At 39.1% G+C, this 20,823-nt stretch overlaps 2 protein-coding genes across 2 annotated transcripts in view; both read left to right on the top strand.

Annotated features, from left to right (window-relative positions):
* The first annotated feature begins 6,095 nt into the window (after positions 1–6,095).
* The window catches only part of LOC124166582, a 52,474-nt gene continuing 37,746 nt past the window's right edge, over positions 6,096–20,823 (top strand). Inside the window, exon 1 of the mRNA XM_046544151.1 lies at positions 6,096–6,401. The gene's annotated coding sequence lies outside the window, so the exon portion shown is untranslated. The remainder of the gene's footprint in view (positions 6,402–20,823) is intronic.
* On the top strand, positions 20,194–20,664 carry LOC124166450. Its single transcript, XM_046543981.1, has one exon. It carries the CDS (start codon positions 20,194–20,196, stop codon positions 20,662–20,664), a length of 471 nt encoding a protein of 156 aa, XP_046399937.1.

Below are 20,823 nucleotides of genomic sequence, written 5' to 3'. Positions count from 1 at the left end.
AGATATTTAAATGCACCGGCAGGAATTATTAATGACTTTTTTCATCCAAATGTTATTCAAATTCAGAAATACACCATTCACTCTGGAGAATTCATCCCACTTTAGAAAACTTCGACGAAAAACTTATTTTGAATAACCAAATCCGCAAGCAAAGATTTTAATTTCTCGTCACTTTCCAAAAAAAGTTGCTTTTTCTAACTCGAATGATTTCTTCTGCTTCTAGGACCCCCCCCCCCCCTATTTGTCAAGACTATGATATGTAAATCTTGGCGAGTCAATGTCGTTTTTATTCATTACCGAGCAACTATACTGTGACTGTCCTTCGGTACAAACTTTGACAAGTAATACGTAATAGGAATACGATGCGTCGCGACCAAATTTTGTTTTATCCATAACTGGGCAAGTACACTGCGATTGTCCTTCGGCACAAACTTCGACAAGCAAGACGTAATAGTGAGAATGATGCGTCGCTACCATCGCGGTGTGAACCCGGCATAACGCTGAGGGAGTGGCGCATCAGTTTTCGTGATGTTTAGCAAACACGACAACTACCTCCTCTCCTCCCTCCCCTCCCCTTCTCTCTCCTCCCCCCTCTCCTTGACCTCTCCCATAGCATTCTCGTGGAGCGCGGATTTCCTCGTCGAGCAGTGCAGAAACAAGAGAGAGTCGACCTTGGCCCGGCTCGAGGACGGCACTCTTAATACCGGCGTCCGCCGCCAGGTTGACTTGGCGGTTTCGGTCGCGTCTCAATTCCCCATTTCCATAATCAAGCTCATTTCAGGTCGTTTTTTACCATCCGCCTCAAAAAGGCCGCTTAATATTTTAAATACTTATGTTTATTCGAGACATGCATTATGTAGCGTTCATTTTATAGCTAACTAAAATGATATAATATGTTAAGCCAGTAATGTATCAAATCTACATTTAGTTATTGCTGATTTGCTGATGAGTACTGCTTTCCTTATGAGGATATATGAACTTATATCGACACTAACAAATTTCTTTTATGCTATCGGTAGTACCGGTCTATAATTCTCACAATATTCCAAGGTCTTTAAAATGAGTTTCATTATTGTCCTCATGTTAACCTTTGTTTTAATTAAATACCACTATTTATTTAAAATGTGAAGTAAAGGGAAATATCGCTCTTTTCCGTGCGATTTCGTTTCAGCTAAATGAAAGATATATTCAGGATATAATTAACAATATGAGCTTTTTTCTTCGCACGATGTACTTACCGTGAGATTCCAGTCGAGGCAAAATTAGAAAAAATAATCGCAGAACCTAGACAGATAAGCCAGGAAATTATCGTGGAGTTATTATTAAAATATCGTAGGGAAAAATATCGTCGATTTTGGGAAAATTAACGTGAAAGCTCGGAGCCCGCAGTGTCGCATTAATTTTTTTCAAGCGCTATGCTACCGAGTTTTGTCAGTTGAAACCGCGAATCGAGGAAGAAAGTGCCTCGAAACAAAAATGAACGTACATATTGAAAGAAACTCCGTAAAATATATCGATGTGATATATCGATATATGAAGCCAAGAAACGGCTAAGAAACAAATCAACTAAATTTTATTACCTTATGAGCGGCTGTTTGCTGGAATAGTTCTGTAGAAGAATTATAATTGCGAGTAGTCCACACTATTTTTTCTTTGTAAGCCCCAAAAAATTGAAGCCAATTTTTTCGTTCATTCTAATATATATTTATAGTTCATTTCTACTATAGATCGGCTCTAAAGGATTCTGTATTCGGCTTCTAGATATGCTGTCACCCGACGCGCATTTCAGTTATATTAAAATGCGCTGTTTACAATAGTTGCCACTCGTGTCATTAACGGCTAGAGCGATCCCAATTCCACGGAGATATAAACTGTTAGGAGGACGGTTGCATGAAATTTAATGAATAGTCAAAATAATCCAACCCAAAAAATCGCACTTTTTAATGCTAATCTTTGAATTTGAAGTACAATTTAATAAATAATGAGAATAAGTTTCTCAACTCACCGTCGCGCAGTGGTCATTCTTGGAAATGCGCTCAAAGTGACAACAAAAATCAAGCTTAAACGGGACTGACCGGTGCCTTCAAATAGGTTTCCAAAAGTCGCCACTCGCTGACGGACAAATTGATCCGAGTTTCACAGGGAAATAAGGTATAATTAGGAGTATTAACCGAAAAGTATGTCGATATGATCCGTAAAATTCATTACTTTTCAATGCTATTCCTCGCATTGATAAACATTATATTGCAAAATACAGGGAAAAAATGGATCGCCGCGGACATTTTTGAAAACCGAGTAAAATGCGACCGAATTGAAAACAGAAATCAGCCTTCCGTGGAATGGAATTGGCCATCCTCTATGCAGTCCTCATGGTTAGGCCGATTTCAACGTAGAAAAAAATTAGGAATAAATTATCGTACGGAACCTTTAGATTGATATTCCAGTACCCATTCGCCAATGGCAGCGTTCATAGAAAAAACTGCGCTGCATCTGTTAAAATTAGCGAGAAAATTACCATTAGGCAAAATTACCATTTTGAATTCACGGAAATATTATCGTGAAACTATGTAGCGCGCGGTGTCGCAGCCACTTTATTTCTAACCGCTTTGTCTCTGTTTTTTGTTACCTCCAACCGTGAATCATGCGGAGGAAGACCCCTAAATGGAGGATAATACGGATGTAATAGTATATAGAGAACAGTAATAAGTATCTTGGAGAGTAGGTCTTGAAAAATTAGGAATTCCACTGAAAATAGATGATTATGCGATAAAAAATATCCTTAGTTCCGTAAATAGGGTGGTTTCCTATTATTTTTATTGTATAAATCGAAAGATTATTACTCCTGGAGTACGTAATTCACGCTTTTAGATTTTTAAAAGACGATATCTATTTTTCGCGATGAAATGAAAAGTGAAAATTTTCAAGCGCGCGAAAACGCGACGGGTAAGTATCAATTTTTCAACTTTGGCATACAAATAACAAAAAAAACTTATGAAAAATAACAATATCAGGTCAAACATCGATTTTTGGTGAATTTTCACTAAACAATTTTATTCGTCATCCTCTGAATCTTCATTGATGCATGTTATAATATATTCATTCAAAAATGATCTAGATAAAAAAAAGTTGAAAAATTGACATTTTGTACTCTTCATTTTAGCACGTGCCTAACATTAACCTATGATAAAATCCCAAAGGTTATCGTAGTTGGGGTAGTCTCAAGGAGATTTTTCATTTTGGAATATCTGACTAGTAGGTCCTCGAGGACGCAGGATAAATCTCGTGCACTTACAAATTAAATCTATTCTCAGCTTTGAAGGAGTGGGGAAGGGGTTTGGGTGTGTGGAATCTTTTGATTTGAAATAGCTTACTCGGAGGTTTTCGGAGTCCTGAAGCCATTTTCGGCACCAGCATCCACAAAGCTCTGTCCCTTGAGGTTGGAATTACAATCGGTATGAGTTTGAGCGTTAGTGAGAGGACTAAATATGTGTAAGATGGTATGAAACGGGTGTTATGGGGGCAAAGGTCATGGGAAAAACAGCAAAAAATGGCCAAAATGGCATATATTTTTTTTTTTTTTCGGGGTGTTCCACCCCCTAAATGTTCTTTTTTCATTGCATTAGCCGAAAGGTATTTAAATACTCCTTCGAAACACATTTTTTAACTGTGGCCCTCTCAAAAATATTTTATGAAAACTAGCGTTTGAAATTTTCAAATCGACGCCATTTCTCCTTATGCCCCTGAAAAGTTGTGAAAAAATTGAGCATATGCTCCATTAACAAAGCCATCAAACGGCGAAAATTGCATTGAAAAATATGATTTCTATCTCGAGATATTTAAAAAAGAATGGAACTCGAAATTTCGAGCTAGCCGGGCCTGGTGGGCCTCTAGCGGGCTGGAAGTGTGAGGAGGTTAGTCCTATTTTATCCCAAATCCTATGCCCCAAGTCTGGGCAAAATCCGTGAGGGGGGACTTTTCAATCTCTTACTCGGCTATGCCCTTTATTAACAGTTGAACCTAACACATTGCTGAAACACCGTATGTCTCACTTCCAGACCTTAGGAATGCAAAGTAAATCGGAGTAAAACATCATACGTTGTATTTCTACAAAACGTTAACTTTACATATTCCAATATTGCACCAAGTACACATTAAAAGCAATTAGTAAATGGAAGTAGTTAAATGAAATACAAACCAATCTTTAGATTACTTGCGAACGAGATTGTTGATTTACTTTATGTTACATTACAATTTCGCGGCTTCTCAACTCCGCGCCGAGAAATCTTCATTACTAGAGAAGAAATAAGTGACCATGACTTCATCTATCTTCAGAATGTTCCCAGAATGCGTCTTTACGAAGTTAGAGTCAGCCGCTGTTCAATACACGCACCGTAAAAACTTTTAAACTATTCACAACTGTTTTTGATACCCTTCAAGTTACGTATCAGTTTATCGTCGTTACTGTTTTGTTATTGCCATGGAGTGAATCTGCTTACTCGCATTCTGACGTCACAGGGCGTTTTTGCAGGGCGAAAGAATATAGTAATTTTTGCGAACTTTGAAGCTCTGTAGCAACAAGAATATTGAGAATTATGAAGTCATATATTTCATACGTTAATAACTTCAACTTACCTATATAGACATGTAAAAAAATTACCTTTTTAATTTTATGATTGTACCCCATTTAAATGCAATTTTTTGCCAACGTTTCGGTATATTACCCTATAAATGAATTAGTCCATAAATTTGACACATAGAGGCATGTAAGGTTATAATGATTTGTTTTATAATTATAAAATAAAAAATAATTAATTTTAGATGAATTTTATTAATGTAAAAACATTGTAATAACCTTATCTGCCTATGTATCAAATTTATGTTCTCATATTCATTCATAGTCCTAATGAAGGTATATGAATATACTGAAATGTTTGAAAAAATGTATCAGAATTCTTCAAGACCCATTCTTCAAGCCACTAATCAACGCTAAACAAAGAGGTTAAGAGAAAGAACTCAGTATATTGAGAAATTAATTCCAGAGAAGACATTGATGCGGCAAAAACTGCGTTCAGACTGAGTAACATGTTGTATTAACAAGTTACGTATAACATTTTTTACGAGAAAGTTACAAATCCGTGAAAAATGTTACACGGATTGTTATACAACACGAATTTTTGCTTTATGACACAATGTCACATGTAGCATGTTACACGGTCTTATAGCTTTTTCGTAAAGCATTTTATTTGTTACTTGTTTATATAACATGTAACTCAGTGTAAATGCAGCTTGATAAACAACTCAATTTCAATACATTTTGTATTCGTCAGTTCGCAGTTCTAGTTCTGCAGAATGGCGCCTAGTCCCCGCTAATTATTTCAATTATCGCCCCGAAGATGCTAAGCTAACTTTTCGCTAATCCTAATTTATATTCAATGCTATGTTGTCGATAAACCGGCACTATGCCTATAATTTTTCCTCGACAACTCATCTATTATGATGCAATTCTTTCCTTCCTTTCATGCCTGATTGTTGCAACTGTTTATAGTAACACCTTGGAACAATTCTCCTTGACGACGGAAGAAAAACAATGGGAGTGAAATAATAATGGACAACAATTCTTATTGACGACGCGAAAATAAAGAAAATGGGAGTAATGCCATGAAAATAATGGCGTTCGGTCGTACGCGTCGTCACTTATCACTTGTGCTCGCAGTTTGCGTGAAATTTCATTTATAATGTAATGGTAAGTGTCATCGCTCCCGATATTTCTTCGTGAGTAATAAGCCGGGACAATTGTGTTTTTATTTTATTTGTGTAGTAAAAGTGAACATTACAACCTCAACTTTTTTTGATCATTCAAACTTACTCATTCACCTTGATGGCGTTGGACGAGTTGTCCGTTGAAACGTTTGTGATATAGGTATATTGAACCGGTGGAAATCCCGAGAAGACTTCACGCAACGCATCAATTGCCCGCATGATCGAAGGTCTCTGTCGCCGTCACATCAGTGTTTGCCGTGACTACCCCTCCCTCTCCCATTCAGCTTCCAGCCGCGGCCGCCAGGAGGGACGCGGGTCGCGGACAGACCGGTTGGCCATTGGAGGTCGCGAGCAGTTGGGTCCAGCGGTCTGCGCGTGACGGTGTACGAGTACCGGATAGACGACGGCACACGGAATCGACGCCGCCAGCCTGGAGGACATCGCGTCGAGTAGTGCGGATGGAAAAGTTTGCGCGAGACCCCTTGCAAAGTGTTTTACGCTTGTGCCGTGCTGTGTGGATTCCTTCGCGAGTGATCTGAGACAAAAGGAGCCGTCATTTTGCCAGAGATAAAAGGAATCGTAACATCGAACAACAACGTGATTCTTCCTCACTACCACCGGTGCTTCAAATCTCTGAGGGGGTTAGTATCATTTCTATACTAATTTTATTATGCTAATTATTTGGAAACGAGTAAGAACTCGGACGAAAATCGAAGCTATGATTTATTTACGTGAAGACGTCATCATTCTATGTAAACCACTGACGATATAAAATGTATTGAATAGTCATTAAATGAGAAACGAATAAGAACTAGATACAGCATTCCGTGATAAGAATTTTATTTTCTCGGTATCAATAGCGAGGGATCAAGAGGGCGTTAGTTAAGCACCAGGGCATCCATTTTTCTCAGCCATGATCATCATTTTTAGTCCCGATTCCTGAAACCTTGTTTTCGCCACGACCTTTTTCCCTGACCATTGGATGATGGGCAACCTTGGGTGTCTTTTCCTCTTTCTGAAACTCTCGAGTTATCCAAATCAGGGCCGCCAAAGACGCCGATGTACTGGGGTGGATCAAGGTCGTCGTTGTCGGAAGGGTTCATTAAGGCGGAATCGCACCATCATTTTATCCTTCCCTTCGGAGCGATAGGTCCAGCGATGGTCGCTTCAATGCTTCAATGGTCGCTCCATCCCTTTTACCATCACTCGGCAAGTCCCTTTTCCCGTCGCTGAAATCACCGCCGGTGCCGCCTTTCAGCCAATGATAACGCACGATCGCCAACAGCGATTGTGACGCCACGCTTTTCTTTTTAATTAAAGACATCTTTAAATACGGTAAATGACGGAATAAGCGATACAAAACGGTGGTACGAATGACGCTGCGAGTCAAAAAACGATGCGTCAAGCGATTACTCTTTTGGTCCCTGAAAAAGTATATCGGTGGAGTTATCAATCTGAGGACGGAAAAAATTACTGTGTGATCCAGGCTCTCGCTAACCTAATTGTCCATCTAAAGCCCTTACAGCATCCTGTCCTTTATTTTTTTCCCAACAAACAAATGAGATAATCAAAGTGATCCACCGCCTTGAGCTAATGTGCTATCTGCCTTCTGTGTTTAGTCTTGCTTTCTTCATTCCAGAGAAAAATCATGATTTGAATCTTCTTGAGATGCTTTCATTCTGCATTACTTCCAACACTTTCTTAAAACATCCACCGGTTTCAGGATGCCATTCGATAAATTTTTACACCTTGTTTTTCTATAATCGTTACATTATTAACTAGTCTGCACTAAGTCTTCTCGAATCCTGCCTAATTTCTCATTTTTCTATTTCCATCATTTTAACGTAAAACTCTACTTCGTGTCAAATTCTCATTTGCTGATGAAATGTTACATTCGGTGAGGACATAAATATTTTACTGGTGATATATGTTTTTCCTCATAAGGTATCCATTTTTAATTCTTACGTTAGCCTGCTCTGATTCCCCGTCAATCACTCTCACATGTGAATGTCATTGCGTTTTAGGGGCCAAAAATGATGGGTCCAGCGATCACTCTTTTGATCCCTGAAAAGCTATCACTCAAAGGGACGGGGAAAATGATCGTGTGAGTGAGGATGGCAAAACTAACTACGCGAAGGCCCGTGCGCAAAGCCGAAGCTAGCTAGGTAGCTGAGAAACTGTGACCTTCTTCGCAAGAGGTTGTGACGTCATTAACTTTTGGGCGAAAGGCTCAGGGCCATCGATATATCGCCGCGAATAGCTGAAGGGGGAGGCGACACAATCACTATCGCTCTGAGGGACGGAGAAAATTATTGTATATTTCAGGCATTCAGGGGTATTTTTCAAGGATTTTTTTTTCAGGGGCACCTAGGAGTTTTTTTCAGTTTCAAAGATCAGTTTGCTGCTACCCCTCTCCTCATCCCTCCTCCCGCAACCATTAATGCATTATACATGCGTAATCTTTTTTTAGACGCGGTAGTTGAAATTATACGCCGTATGTTTCCTGTTAAGATTTTAAAATATATATTATAGTTTAATACTTTATAAATTATTGAAAACAATTGAATTTGAAAAATTAATTAACTTTTTAAAGTTAACTTTGAAAATGTTGACGCAAGGTCACGCCTTCCCTCTGCCTCGCCCTAGGTCCGGACCTGCAGGCATTACTGCGACGCCTCGATGGTTTGCAGTACATCGCTGCGATAATACGTTGGAGGTATTATATGGGTTGACAAGTGGCTTTAATACATTTATCAATTGATTTTGAACATTGTCAGACTGGTGAAATATGGTAAGGTCCGTTGGTCGAGTGGTTAAGGTCACGGTGGTTTCTACCAGAGTGATCCAAGTTCGATTCCAAAAATTATAACTTTGCTGGCCTTCGTGACGGCATTGGTTCAATAAGCCGGAATCACACTATCATTTTTTCCATCCCTTACGAGCGATCGCTACAATGATGGCGGAAAAATGACAGTTTCCCGCCATCATTTTCCGCGATGGCTCCAGGGATGGAAATCCCATACCTTTTGCCATCACTCAGCGCGTCCCTTTTTCCGTCGCTGAAAACCATCGCCGGTACCACCTTTCAGCGCAAAAGATAGCGCACCGCCGCCAACGGCGATTGTAACGCCAAGCCTGTCTTTAATTGAATGACAGTTTTAAATACGGAAAGTGACGGTATAAGCGATGAAAAAAGTGAAAGTAGGAACGACCGTTAGCATCAGCAATAATAGGAGGAGTATACAACGCATTTTATCAGAAAACAGAAGGCCAGTGCCTTTGCGTCGGTGTCGATCGATAAAAACTACTAATACGTCCCATCTGTTTTTTTATTACATGTATCTTATGCTCCTAATGAACTTAATGAAGGATCCGACACGCTCAGTGTCCTGGAAGTTCGTCCCTTGGGCAGCTTATTTCGACGACCGTCCTCGGACTTTTATCCTTTGACCACGAATATTACAAGAGAGGATCCTTAAGTCGGCCTCTAAATATGTTATCACCCACCGCTCATGTAAATGGGTTTACAAAAGACGCCACTCGCGTCGCTGAAGGACAAAATGATGTGAGTTACACCGGGAAATAAGGTATAATTAGTGGTATTAGCCGAAATTTATACACATGATGATGTGATCTATCAAATTCATACATTTTAAACGCTATTTCTCGCATTACAAACATTATACTGCAAAATATTGGAAAAAAAAAGTGGATCGCATTGCACTCATCGCCGCGTCGCGGATATCTTTGAAAGCCGATTAAAGTGCGACCGAAGTGGCAAGAGAAATCAGCCTTCTATGGGAAGGAATTGAGCCTCCTCTATGAGGTCCTCTTGCCTGTGACCATGTGCCACCGGCTACATTGGCTGGCTTGTGTATAAAGGCTCAGGGTACAGGACGCAGGCGCTCGATTCGGAGTGCAGCTGTCAAGGGACGAGTTCCCAGTCTCTCAGGCTGGGAAAGAGACTGAGAAATCAAAAAACTCAAGGGCAGTGCCTTTTCGTAAGGTGTTCAATATGGCTTGATTATCAATATACAATACAACATGAGAATCGATTGTCACTTCGATTACCTCGAACTTATTATTACCTTGGGATTCGCGAATCGAAAGACAGCAAACAAAAACACTGCGTGTGACAAGTGACTTTGCGCGCAGTCTAGCGCACGAGTTCAAATATACACCAAGGATGAAATTCGCCTTAATAAAATATTTTGGCTGAGCTGGGATCCGCGCCCGGATATTAAGATTGGCAGTCAGGTATGCTCAGGAGCGCAGCTAGGAATCAAGGCTGGGGGGGTTTTAGGCCAACTAATACTTACGGGTGTGGGGGTATTGCATACCCACCAGGGTAAGTGGGAGTTGCGGGTGCCCTCCTCTAGAAAATTTTAAGATTAATGGTTCAAAATGACTAGTTTTACCGCTTTATGAGAGATATTTGATTAATCCTAACACTATTCTACAATTAATACTAATCCATTAAGTAAAATAGATAAAACTTAAAAATTTCTCTGAGCCCTGGGGGGGGGTTTTATCCCCCAAAACCCCCTCGCTGCGTCACAGGGTACGCTAACAGTTAGCACCACCAAGTCATCATATTCTAAGGCGAAACTCAGGCTCAGTCTTTCGATGCTATTGAATCTAAACTAGTCAAAATAAATAGCTATTTCATAATACGGAACAAAATCTGTCTACCTTTCCAACCGTTGGTCTCCGATTGCAGAGATATTTCCGAAGGTTTCCAACATCAACTGTCGTATTCATCAAAAATATAAACAAGATATGTCATAATCACCGAGAAATGAGCGTTGAGGAAAATAAGCACAACATTTCACACTAAAACAGGTTCACGCACGATAAAATTACTTTAACCCATAACGACCTCTTGGCGATACAGGATTGATGTGAAGGGAGGATTAATCATGCGTTATTATGAGGTTACAAAAATAACTCTCTGATATAGCCTTCGAGTGGCTAATAAGATGGAAGGAGAAATTTATCGTGTCTCCTAAATAAAATCTTGCAACCAGAGCGGAGGGAACACGATAGTTCGCAAATATTTCTCATGAGATCTAACTCTTGGAAAAAATCAGGGCCTACGCACAAGGCTAAGACTAAAGGCCGCTTTATAGGAATAAAAATTCAGGAATAATGAGTACGTGGCACTTAGGGTGACACTGTACCACCCATACGTAAATGGCGGTTTTCATAGAAAGTATTAGCGCAGAAACTGATGAAATTTTTAGAACGCGCAGTGGCGCAGTCATTTGTCTAAAAGTGACGTGCGATTTTCACCCGAGTTTTGTTAATTCAAACCATCATGGGATACGATATGGAATAAAAATACAAGGATAATATGGATCGGAAAAGTTAACTCCGGATAAGAATCGATGCGGCTACGAAACAATTCAGCTCAATTTCAGTACTATATTAGCGACTATTTGCGGTTGTTTCTTCACAAGGATGATAGCGATCATACCAAGCTTATTTTTTTCAATAAACCCCAATGTAATGTAGAAAATTTGTGCTCATTTATATTGCTATTTTTGCTACGAATCGGTCTTTAGAAAGGATGCCACTCAGTGAAACGCAGCCGCTCAGCAACATACGGAACTGCAGCAAAAAATGTTGATTTCGATAAGTGACTTTCTTAGTAATTTTACGCAAAAAAAGTGGATAGTTATTGACAGAATTAGGTCTGGTGTAGTTAAAGTAAAATCCAGAGTCTGACAAGAACGTGTAATCGGACCCCACCTGACCATTAGAAGCACAAATGACCTATGATGCCTAATCCGCAGTAAATAGCTTTATTTGCTGACGACGCAATCATCTGAGACAGAACTAGTGACCACTCCAACTTTGAAACATCCTATGATCGGACATATTAGTTATTATTTACGTATGATCGGATTAGTAGTTATTAATTACATATGCAGAACATATTTTACCTAGTCCTAGTCAAGCTATCCTAGAGATAAACTATCGCCTTTACGCGGAGTATACGACATCTAAAATATATCGGTTCCCATGTCTATTTCCTAATCTTATCCATCTGATCATTCCTATCACAATAATTAGGCTCTCTCAGAATATCTTGAATATCAGGAAAAACGTATTATCTCAACTATCTCACGTAGTTCGTTGTCATAAACTCTAATAAGGGATCAAACATTGGATCTCTCAGAACACTTAATGAATCAGAACCTTAATGACGTCACCAACTCATGAAAAATGCATTTTTCATTATGAAGCTATGATAAAACGGCTGAAAGAAGACTTTTTTGTCGTAATGTCGTGCCATTCTTCTATCGAATTATTTTATTGTCTGGACGACGCAATTATATTGGACGACCCAATTATATTGACATAGACTTTGCATAATTACGTCGCTTCTTGTCATCTTCCCTTTTATCAAGCGATTCTTTTGATGAACTACGACTTTTGGCTCGAGTGAACGATCTCATTAAGTTATAGACTGTTAACGTCCAAGAGACTTAATATGTCCCATATTTTTTAAAATCATCTGAAATTTATGATTCTAAACTTTACGTGAAGTAAAGTATAGGCTCTATGCTTCATGTTTTATACCCTTATTTTGATATCCACTCGTTATTGCTGCTGCAACATTGCTAAGAATCATTACTTGAAAAGCTGTTCACGAGCCGGAAATTTCATATTATATTGTTTTTTGATCATCGAAGAGGTCAAACAGAGCAGGAATATCGGTTTATCCTTCATATTTATGTGCCTATCCTGTAGAGTTATTGCTACAAACCCCACAATTAACTTTTGAAAAAAATCGTGTTTTAATGCAATGGGATACATCTGTTCCTATGGACCGAAAGGAAACGAAACTCTATCTCATGTACCAGTGACGATATTGCTTTCGAAAAAAGAGTTTTGATTACTCAGCCAATTTCAGCCTTAAAAAAATATTTTACTCTACCATCCCAAGGCAAAAATCCTTATGGACCTTAAAGGCTTAAAAGACAAGCCGATATTAGAATTTAGGGGAGATCTGCATCGTGCCGATTTTCGGATTGGAATCTGGTGATTATTATTTGCCCTAAAAACCACTATTTAGTCTTCTGAAGACTACCCGTGGTCTGTGGGGACCTCAGGGGGGTTATTATTTATTTAAGAATTTGAGCTCATTTTTGGACGATTTCGCAAATGTAGCCAAATACGGGCAATGGTAGGAAATAACGCGCGAGCAACGGCTCACTTCGACGAGAATAGTTCATTCCCATCATTTTATTGTTAATTTTTTGTTGTTTTATTGTATTATTGCCTTGAGTTATGAAGGACACATTGAACGATGTTTTTTTCCCTTTTCATTCCACGCTTTTTTGAAACGTGCTTCGTCTGTCTTTTTTTTTCAATGGAATCTTGTGATTGATTTTTAACTTACTTTTCATTGCCGGATGGCGTCGGAACTTTGCACACTCGTTTGCTTAATTTTCACATGGAAAATATTTTTTAAATTTCTCAATAGATGGCGTTAGTTTCTATATCACTTCACCATGAGTTTTCCTGCAGGTGCACCCTTTGATGCTGGTGCACTATTTGTGGCAGGACCACTTTTTGGTTCACTTTGAAGCCATATTTGGTTTTCATCTCAAGTCACAAAAGATATTGCCAAACAAAAAGAAATTTGGCATATGGCATCTACGTGCAGATAAGAAATTTGGTAGCTGTAATTTAAAAAAACGGCTGCAGAAATTAAATTTCTGCGAATTCCATTTGCGGCAGACTAGAAAATATTCATCCGAGAAATTTTTCAAATGTGCTTTGATGATAATTAGATGAAGACGAAAATTTATAGTATTTCTTGGGCACACATTTTTTTGGCATAAATTTCTTTAACAGCGCTGGTTTAATCGATTACAGGATTCATTATTAAAAAGTAGACAAAATCACCTTATTTCCAAAAGCGGTATATATTTTCGCTAAAATGTAAAAAAATAAGTTTTTCGTCACTCGGAGAGTAAATCGTGGGTGCTGATTACGTTTAGATGTTAAATTGGCTACCAATTCTTACTCACCTTTACTTTACAATTATACTTTACTATATTTTACAATTATACTTTACTATACTTTACAATTATACTTTACTATACTTTACAATTCTTACTCTTCAACGCTCATTTCTAATAAACACCGCCCGGTCCAATAAACACGGTCGGCTTCTTTATCTCCTCACGGGCAAAATATTTTATTGGTGTCTTTCATTGTACTTTTTATAGAGATAACGACATCTTCGTATTACAAAGAGCTTTTTAAAATTGCATTGTACCTATTCTTTGATTTCTAAAATTGCCGAAAGATGGACTTCAATTTCCGAGGTGTATATTCAGAAAATGAATATTGAATTTACGTATGCTATATATAAAAATATTTCTAAACTTTCCACGCAAGGAAATTTTTATATTGTTCCTCTTACTTAAAATAAATCAAAAAGACGAACACAGTTATTTTGGTATAGTGCATTGCTTCATATTTTGCACGTGAGTAGATGAAGAAGACGACCGTTTCGCCGTTTTCATAGTTTTTCGCGTGTTCTTCTTCACTCATTCGGCCGACGAAGCTAAACGTTTAGGTTTAAAAAGTGATTAATTATTTATTGTTGTAGTCGAGCAAACAATGAGTAGAACGATATTTGACACGAACCTGTTCAGCTTGGGCAGAATTTCGTACAAATGCTTAAAGTTCAGCGTTCTACCTGTTTTTGCGCCAATAGTAGTTTTATGCTGCTGATGAAATACGATTTGATGCTTTCCCGGAGAATAATGTGGGTAAATGTTTCTCGGGATTCCGAAACGTCGGCTAAAGTGGAGTACTTAACCCGGTGGAAATCCCGAAAAACGTTTACCTGCTTAATGGATATTTATCCACTCTAAAGTTTCGTATATTTTACATGGTTGGTGTCAACTTGCGTGGAGTAATACATGATCGGTAAGAGTTCACAACGCCTGCCGGCACATGCATGTGTTATGGCCTTTTTTCTCGATGACTACGAAGACGTAGCGTATAGAAAGCTGCATTTTGGTGTATTCTCACCCCTGCCAAACACTCTTGAGGTGGCTCGCGGAGTATTGTGTAGATGTAGATTTATTTGAAGACTTAAAAGCTCTCCGAAAGTGATGGAAAAATTTTTCATTCGTAAAAACAGAATAATCTAACTCCTAGGTTGGGTTCTCCTGCTCTCGAAGGAGACCGTGAAACGCGTGTATACGTCCCACGTGCGACAATGTGAGCGTGGGGATTTCCAACATGGCGGAAGGCCGCCGCGCACGTGACAAGTTCAATCAACAGACTACCTCCCACTCACCCCTCCACCCACCTCTCCCGCGCCAGTGTAACTCGTTCCGTCGCGTTGACTTCTTCCCTGGGCGTCTCTTCCTCACAGCGCAGCGTGATCTGCGAAACCACTAAGTGAAAAGAGGCCCTCCATCACAAACCTACAACGAAACAACAATGTTATTTTACTGTTGAAATGTACCACACTTCGCTTAAAATGAAGTAGACCGCACACAGTAAAAGTTAAGACCAAAAGAAACACTTGACTACTTCAGACCCAAAGTTTATGGCATGATGAATAAAAAAAACATACATAAACAATTAACGCTTGAAATCAATTTTCATTGTATCGAGCTTATGATTAAAATAGTATAAGGTCAAAAACTAAGAAAGAAAGCAGTTCAGTAAACATTTTGATCTTATTGCGCCCACCAAGCTCTCAGTTCCACGTATACTTTTACACAAAAAATTATTATATAGATGATTGAAATAAATAACATCGACCTTAAAAAATTGATTCATCGTGGTCATTTAGGGCCCCTTTAGCCCCAGGTATACCGGAACCTGTACTGTTAAATAAAAACTTTTGGGCTTTGTCGCCGCGTCAATTTTTGTGTGGCCCCAATGTTTCCTGACCGCTGCTGGTCGCTTTCTCGACCAGAGTCGAACCAGACCAGAAAGCGACCAGTATATGTCGAGAAACGTTGGGACCACCCAAAAATTGACGCGGCGAGAGGACATACGTTTTTATTTAACATGACGAGTACCCGCGAAAGTTTTGAGGAAAAATTACGGAACCTGCACCATTAAAAAAAGGATATAAACATGCGATTTTATTCAAATACGACGTAATTAATTTTGTGAAGTCTCCTCAGTATTTTTACGCTAAAAAGCGGAAATCCCCAGAAATTTTATTCATTAATCTAAGGGAATAATCTACTACTACTAAAGTATTAGAATATGGTGTCCAACTCAAACTGGTACATATCAAAATGAAACAAAATTTACATAAATATTTTTAACTTCTTCACCTATGATAGGCCACTGAGTTTCCCTTAAATGATTCCTTATTGGAACTCAAATGCACAGCAAAAGTTTATCATTCGCTAATCGTTTGCAGGTCACGTGAATCAATACCACGTTACGATTGCGACGCTCAAAGAATTTTGGGACTACCGCGCTATACTAATCCTTAATATCGGCCCACTACCAACGCAACGATTCGTTGCCATAGCGTACTTGCTATTGCCTCGAGCATACAAAGACTCATTGAACGATTTACTTGAAGATCCAACAGCCCTCCGAATGTGTTCGTTTTCATTCGGAACTTCAGAATAACCCCCCAGATGACATAGTGCGGGAGGATGCGGTCATCATCATCATACTGGGGAAATCCAGTTGCATGCGTAAACCGCCAACGAGGAGCCAATGGGGGGGCGCGGGTCAACCACCTACTCACCATTTCCTCCAACGTACTCCGATTTCCGCGTATTCCCTACCATGGCGGTTAAGCGCAGCCTGCGAGACGTTTATGTCGGAACATTACCTCAAGCGCGAGGAATGCATCTCTAATTGTATTCTTACTCCATATTTCAATGAAGTCAAACTCCAAATAATGAGGATATGAAAGTTTGAGAGTTGTCAAGGCCGCACGTTAACATTTTTTGAAACGATTTCTAATTTTTTAGAAATATTCTCGAATGGCACGAGTCCTAGAAAAAAGTAACATTTTCCCGCGGGTAGTAGGTTATATATTTCAATATTTTCTATGAATTCTGAGTATCTAATCGTCGAGACTTGAAAATTGTAAGAAGTAGTTAGAGTATGAGGTGCTGATGACCCCTAAAAACCTGAGTATGGGATCAAAACTACAGCTAGTTGCAAAGCAGAAACATTATGAACAGACAAAATACATGCTGATTAACAAAATCATGGCACACAGGAAAGTGATTGCTGGCCAGCCTCAGCGGAGAAAATACTGGTTCAAGATATTAAAGACAAAGTTCGAAATGCTACTCTTGACCACTGGTTCATGTCGTATCTGTTAGCTTTTCAGCTCGTGAGATACGGTTTTGAAGAAAATTTACGAAATGGGAAAATTAAGTAAACTTAAGGGCAAGATAACACCAAAGTTATACGGTAAGTTGATAGTTGTTGGAAATAATATTTTTGGTTTCAAAAAAGAGATAAAGTTGATGTCATAATAATCAAAAGGTAATAAAATGGTCTTACTTTTATCACCAATAAATCGAGATTATAGTTTGGATAAACGAAGTTAACTACGGTAAAACTTGAAAGTTTTTTGTTATAGATAGTACATGTCTGCTCATAAAAAAACTATTGGTCTGAATTTGCATGCTGCTTATACTTGGGAATATTCGATTGTCTCTGTCATTACGTGAGCGCGAAATATTTGGCAGGGATTGAGAGAGGAGAAAAACGAGTACCCCTGTTGATGGATTGTAGTTTTTTCGGTCCATATAAAAATCTAGATGAAAAAAATCATTCAATGCCTGTAAAAAGCTGTTGAGCGTTTAGTATGCGATGAGGACTGCGCATTCAATCGCATATCATGGCACTAAAATGCGCATGATGACCTAGTTGAAAAAAAATTTTGAACTTTTAAACAGTAAGTGGTCAAATTCTCATTTCCTCCGTAATTTATTGTTGCTGTTTATTGTTCCAACAGCACATTCGTAATTTAGAAGACAATTAATTTACCATATCAAAATATCGATTTCGATGCATTTTTTCGATGAATTGGAGCACAATAATCGATTTTTTATAAAATCGATAATTTAAAAAACCGTCATCATGATTATTCAACAATCCTAAAATGTATCTGGTCATTTTTCCGGGTATTCTTCCGCGTTTATCCATTTTGTGGGACAATATTTCGCCAACGTTCCAGTTGGCTTCCTCAGGTCCACTGAAGTCCTACAAAATATTTTCCTACAAAAAATCAATTGTAGAATCAGTTGTAAAATAAAAAAAACAAAATTGTAAATATTGTCCTACAAAATGGATAAACGCGGAAGAATACCCGAAAAAATCACGAGATATCATCATAATCTCCGCGGAAGCCTACTTGGAAATCCTAAGATTGGTTTGGCGCAGCTCTTCCTTCCTTTCTCCTATCCGCTAGCCTTTTCATAGCGGCGTATTTCTTCGCTTTTACTTCTTTTATAGCCTTTCCTATGTAACTCATTCGGAGATGTCCCTAGCCTTTCTTCCCTTCCACCTATTCTTCTACCATTGCTTTCATCAGGCCATCATGAATCGTAATGTGTCCAACTAAGTTGTTTTCTCCTTAATCCTTTCTAACCCAGAGCTGTTTCTGGGAGAAATCAAGTTCAAGATTTTTCATTTTTTTCTAAAATTTTACACTGGATGATAATTATCGTGGCAGCTAAATATTTCATCATTAAAATTTACACTACAAAATAATATTTAGTTTAGATATCTCCTAAATAGAGCTGAAAGTTTAAACATTTTTGATGTTGCTTAGAAGCAACATTGGGTTATAAAGGGTTAAGGTTTTTATAACACTTCTCTTTCCCCCCACCCTTCTCAGCACTTCCCCCATTACTTCCTCGGTCGATCCATTTTAAGTCAATTAATTGGAAATCGAATTTGGATTGTAATTTCCAATCCCGACCGCTACCCCGCGTAGGCTCGTCCGTGGCGTCGTCAACAGCGACCCGTTGAAATGGTCAACAAAGCACAACCGGTGTAGGATGACCACATATGAGAGCGATAAGGGCAAGAAAGATATGAAGAGGTCTAAACCGCCGCGGCCACATCCGAATCCGCCGATGTGAATCATGGGAAAAACTCCACCTACCTGGCGACTGCTGAGCTCCGCCAAAAAGAAATGTCGACCATTGCTGATTTCCCTCATTCATGCAATCAATGGATTAATTTGGAAATCTTTTCTATATTTATTAATATTATTCCTCTTAATTAAAAACTTTCTTTATACTAATAGAATCAAACCAACTATATTTAACAACCACCACTCAATGGCAACCGTAACCGTGGTCAATACTACGAATACTTGGTTTGCAGATATGAACACTCATAACGTCAAGTATTTGCATAAAATTTTTAGCTAGATCCCATCATAAAAACATACATTTTTATTGATAACTCTTATTGGACCGTGTAAATGTTTTAAGGCTTATCCTAAAGATGCGTCATTGGTGAAATACTCTGCCACAGCAACGCCTCTAGTGTTTACAAGATTGAAGACGGTGACCATTGTTACATTTTGTAGAGAAAAGTAAGATAAAATATAATCGGAATGCTTAAAAGCACCTACGAAGTATCAGAAAGCTGTGGAAAACGTGCAAACCTCCATATTCACCGTTCATTTCGAAAACGGAAAAAAGGAAGCGCGTATTTTTATTTTTTTCTGTTAGTAATTACATAAGCTTCTATCTTAAATAATACCGATTCTTTTCCAGTGCTCATATATTTGACATAAAATTGAATTGGTACATAAAATGCGAATTACGTTAAGATATAATGTTTTGGTTCATTTAAATGTGCCGCATTGGAAGCGAATTCCCGCATAAATTACTGTGTTATAAACACGGTAAAGGTACTGCCAGCAGACAAGGGGAATGCCACCGTCTTATTGAATACGGACGATTACTATCGGAAGGTCCTTGATATCCTACAAGACCCAGCTTACCGAAGGCTATCACGGGATCCCACTGATTCTACCACCAGGAAGACGTTAGTACTAATTAAGAAATCAGGACTTCCTATTGAGGCAGCCAAGAGATTATCCACCGGCGCCAGCTCCACCGAGGCTCTACGGTGTTCCAAAAATCCATAAGGCCAACGTACCATTGAGGCCTATCGTTAGTTCCATTGGGGCGCCCACCGACCAACTAGCCAAATACCTGGCGGGTATCCTATCCGAGCACATTGGCCATGGCGACCATCACATCCAAAACTCATCTAACTTTGTGAAAACGATTGCTGATATACAATTGGAGAGCACGGACATAATGGTCAGATTTGATGTCGTATCTCTTTTTACTCCTGTGCCAATCATGGATACGATGGAGCTTTGAAGGCCAAATTTGACACCATGACACAGTGCTTCTCTTTCATCACACCCTGACGATGACTTACTTCAAGTACAACGACACCTTCTACGAACAAACAGATGGAGTTGTTGTGGGTTCTCCACTATCTCCCGTGATAGCCAACTTTTTCATGGAGGCTTTCGAAGAAGAAGCACTTTCATCTGCAACCCTCAAGCCCAGATGCTTCTATCGCTATGTCGACGATACGTTCATCATTTGGCCTTATGGGAGGGAGAGATTACAATATTTCCTGAGCCATATGAACAGTCGACATCCAAACATACAATTCACGATGGAAATCGAGAATCGAATCCCGTTTCTGGATATCCTTATCCATAGAAGGAATGACGGCACACTCGGTCGCAGCGTCTACCGCAAGCCGACCAACATGGACCTCTATTTGAATGGACGAAGTCATCACCACCCCGCCCAATGGAGAGCAGTTTTGTCCACCCTTTTTAATCGGGCCAAAGCCATAGCGGACAAGAAAGCCTGCCAAAAGAGATAGGACATCTGAAGACCACCTTCAGGCAAAATGGCAACAATAATAGGAGATACACTCGGCCCTAAAAAGGAGCATTAAAAAGCAAGGCTCTTCAAAGGAGTAAGAAAAACCGAAGCCTATCGCTATAGCCAAAATTCCCTATGTGTCTACGGTGTTCGGGAA

This window comes from Ischnura elegans, chromosome 10 (assembly GCF_921293095.1).
Source record: "Ischnura elegans chromosome 10, ioIscEleg1.1, whole genome shotgun sequence".
Classification (NCBI taxonomy): Eukaryota; Metazoa; Arthropoda; class Insecta; order Odonata; family Coenagrionidae; genus Ischnura; species Ischnura elegans.
Note: the sequence above shows the minus strand (reverse complement) of the source record. Positions and strands in the feature narration are given on the sequence as shown.

What these genes read in the sequence shown, in the direction of transcription:
- LOC124166450 (XM_046543981.1), top strand. Translation starts at nt 20,194, where the DNA reads ATGACTTACTTCAAGTACAACGACACCTTCTACGAACAAACAGATGGA.